The sequence below is a fragment of the Monoraphidium neglectum genome, assembly GCF_000611645.1.
Source record: "Monoraphidium neglectum strain SAG 48.87 unplaced genomic scaffold scaffold01693, whole genome shotgun sequence".
NCBI classification, from domain to species: Eukaryota; Viridiplantae; Chlorophyta; class Chlorophyceae; order Sphaeropleales; family Selenastraceae; genus Monoraphidium; species Monoraphidium neglectum.
Window position 1 is genome coordinate 2,359 of NW_014011935.1, and position 2,876 is coordinate 5,234.

General features: G+C 66.1%; 1 protein-coding gene across 1 annotated transcript; it reads left to right on the forward strand.

Annotated features, from left to right (window-relative positions):
- Positions 1–232: 232 nt before the first annotated feature.
- MNEG_8734 (hypothetical protein) lies at positions 233–1,706 on the forward strand (the record flags this gene model as incomplete). Its single annotated transcript, XM_014042792.1, has 3 exons — positions 233–269; positions 486–584; positions 838–1,706. The coding sequence occupies 3 exons, from the start codon at positions 233–235 to the stop codon at positions 1,704–1,706; spliced, it is 1,005 nt and encodes a 334-aa protein (XP_013898246.1).
- Between the last annotated feature and the right edge of the window lie 1,170 nt (positions 1,707–2,876).

Below are 2,876 nucleotides of genomic sequence, written 5' to 3' on the forward strand. Positions count from 1 at the left end.
CAATGCAATCAGTGCTAGCCCATCACGCAGCACCATAAACTTGCTGAGCACGCGCGGCGCCCCCGGACTCCGGCGGGCCCAAGCGGCGCCTGCGGCGCACCTCTTCCAGGGGCACATCCGCATGGTCAACGCCGCGTGAGCCCCCTGCCCCGCCCTCAGGGCGTACTCGTCGCTGGCGGCCGCGCCGCTTGACGATGAGGGCCGCACTGCTCTGCGCTTCCTAATCCAAGCAATGGCGCTACGCGCCCTCGCCGCCCACAGCCCTGCGGGTGCGTGCGGGCGCCAGCCGGGCGTGCGGGCCCATGGATGAGTCCGATCTTGGATTGGCGGGGCGGGCTGTTTGGCGTCACGCCTGCCATGTGCCGCAACGAAGCCGCAGGCATCACGGCGCTGGCACCCGAGACCAGGGCAGCGGGTGTGAGAAGCTGCAAGGAGTTTGTACGCGGCCGCGCTCACAATGCACTGGCCCCCTTGCGGAATCTCAGACGGCCGCTACAACGCGCTCCTCCAGCTGGACGGCGCCCCGGACGCCGCAGCCCTGCAGCAGGCGCGGCAGCTGCGGCCCCTCCTAGCAGCAGCCATTGGTGAGGCGGGCCCTCTCGAGCTGCTGGGCCGCTCGGGCGGCTGGCCCGCGCCGCTAGCAGCGCTGCGCTCTTTTGCCTCGGCTGCCTCCTTCCACACGCGAACATTGCAGTGCCCCACCCTCAGTCACATTTTTTTCACCGCTAAGAAACAGCACGATATATGAACCATGCGTACATCATGAGAGGCAGCCGACTGCAACGTTCACGCGTGCCGTCCGACCCGCATGCGCCCCCCCGGAACCCTCTGCCGCAGGGGACCCGTCCTGCCTGGGTGCCCCGGAAGAGGAGCTGGCCGCGCTGCTGCGCAAGGAGCAGCTGAACAGCTACGGCATCATGGCGCCCCCCGGCCCCGCCGGCGAGCGCCGCGTGCGCGGCGGTGGCGTGTACCCGCGGTGCTCGCTGATCAATCACGAGTGCGCGCCGAACGCGGCGCGCTTCGACGCCTTCGACGCGGCCGGCCCCGCGGGCGGGGCCAGCAGCAGCAGCAGCGGCGGCGGCGGCGGCGGGGACGGCGGCGGCGTGCTGAGCAGCGGCGGCGGCTACCCGCTGAGCACCGCTGTGAGCATCCGGGCGATGCACGACTTGCCAGAGGGGACCGAAATCGTGCAGAGCTACTTCCCACTGAATTGGGACCTTCGAGAGCGGCGGCGGCAGGCGCGGGAGGTGTACGGTTTCGAGTGCTGCTGCCCACGCTGCCTGGCGGAGGCAGCGCCCGGGTGGGGCGGGGCGTCGGGCGAGAGCGGCAGCGGCAGCGGCAGCGGTAGCGAGTGGGAGACGGAGGACGGTGAGGAGGATGGGGCTGATGAGATGGAGCACGAGCGGCAGGCGGCGGCGAGTGGGGGAGACCAGCAGCAGCAGCAGCAACAGCAGCAACATTATCATCATCAGCAGCAGCAGCATGAGGTAGCAGCAGGGACTGGGCCCGGCAGCAGCGGCGGCACCGGCGATGACCGCGGGCCGCTTGATCCAACGTACCTGCAGCTTTTCTTGCTCAAGTACATGTGCCCACGCAAGGCATGCTTTGGGACAATGGCGGCGGTGCTTGGGAGCGACCTTTGTGAGTGCAACGTTTGCGGCGGGCGGCGCAGCGAGGCCGAGTTCCTGGCCGAGTTGGAGGGGTAGGTAGCCTTGCCTATGGACACACGGGCGGTTGTAACCGAATGCATTGCGTCACCTCTGAATGCAGTGCTTCCAGCTCATCTGCCATCGCGCACTGACTTTTCACCGGACGGATAGTATGAACGTACGCAGAGTGTGATGTATGTGCCGCCATATCTTGGTGAGCAGCCAAACGCACCTGATCAGCAGGGCAGTCTCGGTCAACACGTGGTCATGTTGAGTTGACTCTTGGACGGGCCCACTGTAGGACCCGGCGGTCCGGGAGCTTTGCCACACCGCCTGAACCTGATGCATCAAGGTTCATCATTATGTAGTTAATTACGATGTCCGGCTGACAATCAGCCACGAAGCGATCAACGCTCCGCATCTACGTGTAAAGTCCTCTGATCGTCGCGGTGCGTGACAATATGTGGTTTAGGCTGACACTTCTTGCCCTGTGCGTAGTCGCAGATGCAGGTGGGCCGGTAATGAGCTCAGCAGGGGGCGCCCATGCAGCCAATGAGCGCCCACTCTTGCTGGTGTTCGACACCCCCGCTAGCGCTTCTGACGTGCACAGTGCTGCCCATATTGCAGCAAAACATGTGCCTCGCATGAGAAGCCTTGCATGGACAACCCCCCACTTTTCACAGGCTCAATAGCACCAATGCGGAGTCACAAGCGCAAACTGCTAGATCCGGTAATGTCGGTAGCAGGCGTTGACTTTGTGCCGGCAGCGCAGCAGGCCCAGCCGCTGCCTGTGCAGGCGGCTCCGGCGCAGGCGCCTGCGCGAGAATCGTCTGAGGCTGAAGCCAGCAGCACTGATACGGCAGCCACCAGACTGCCAGGACAGGTGCAGCGTAGCGCAGTCAATTCAGCCCAAGTTGCGGAAAAATCCCTGACCAGTAGAGCAGCGGCCCAACGGCGGCAGCAGCAGCAGCAGCAGCAGCAGCAGCAGCCTCGAGCCAGCGCAGGCGGGACAGCACTGCAACATCAGTCTTCTGCAGTGACGGGCAGCAGGACCGCTGCAGGCGCTGCTGGCACACAGAAGCAGGCTGCTGCCAAAACCGGCTCTTGCGGATCCGCGGCGTCAGGCGGTGGCATTTCCGGGGGTGGCGGCGTCGGCAGCCGCAGCAGCGGCAGGGGCGCCGGCAGTGGCACTGGCGGCGGCAGCGGCCGGAGCGGGGCCGGTGGCGC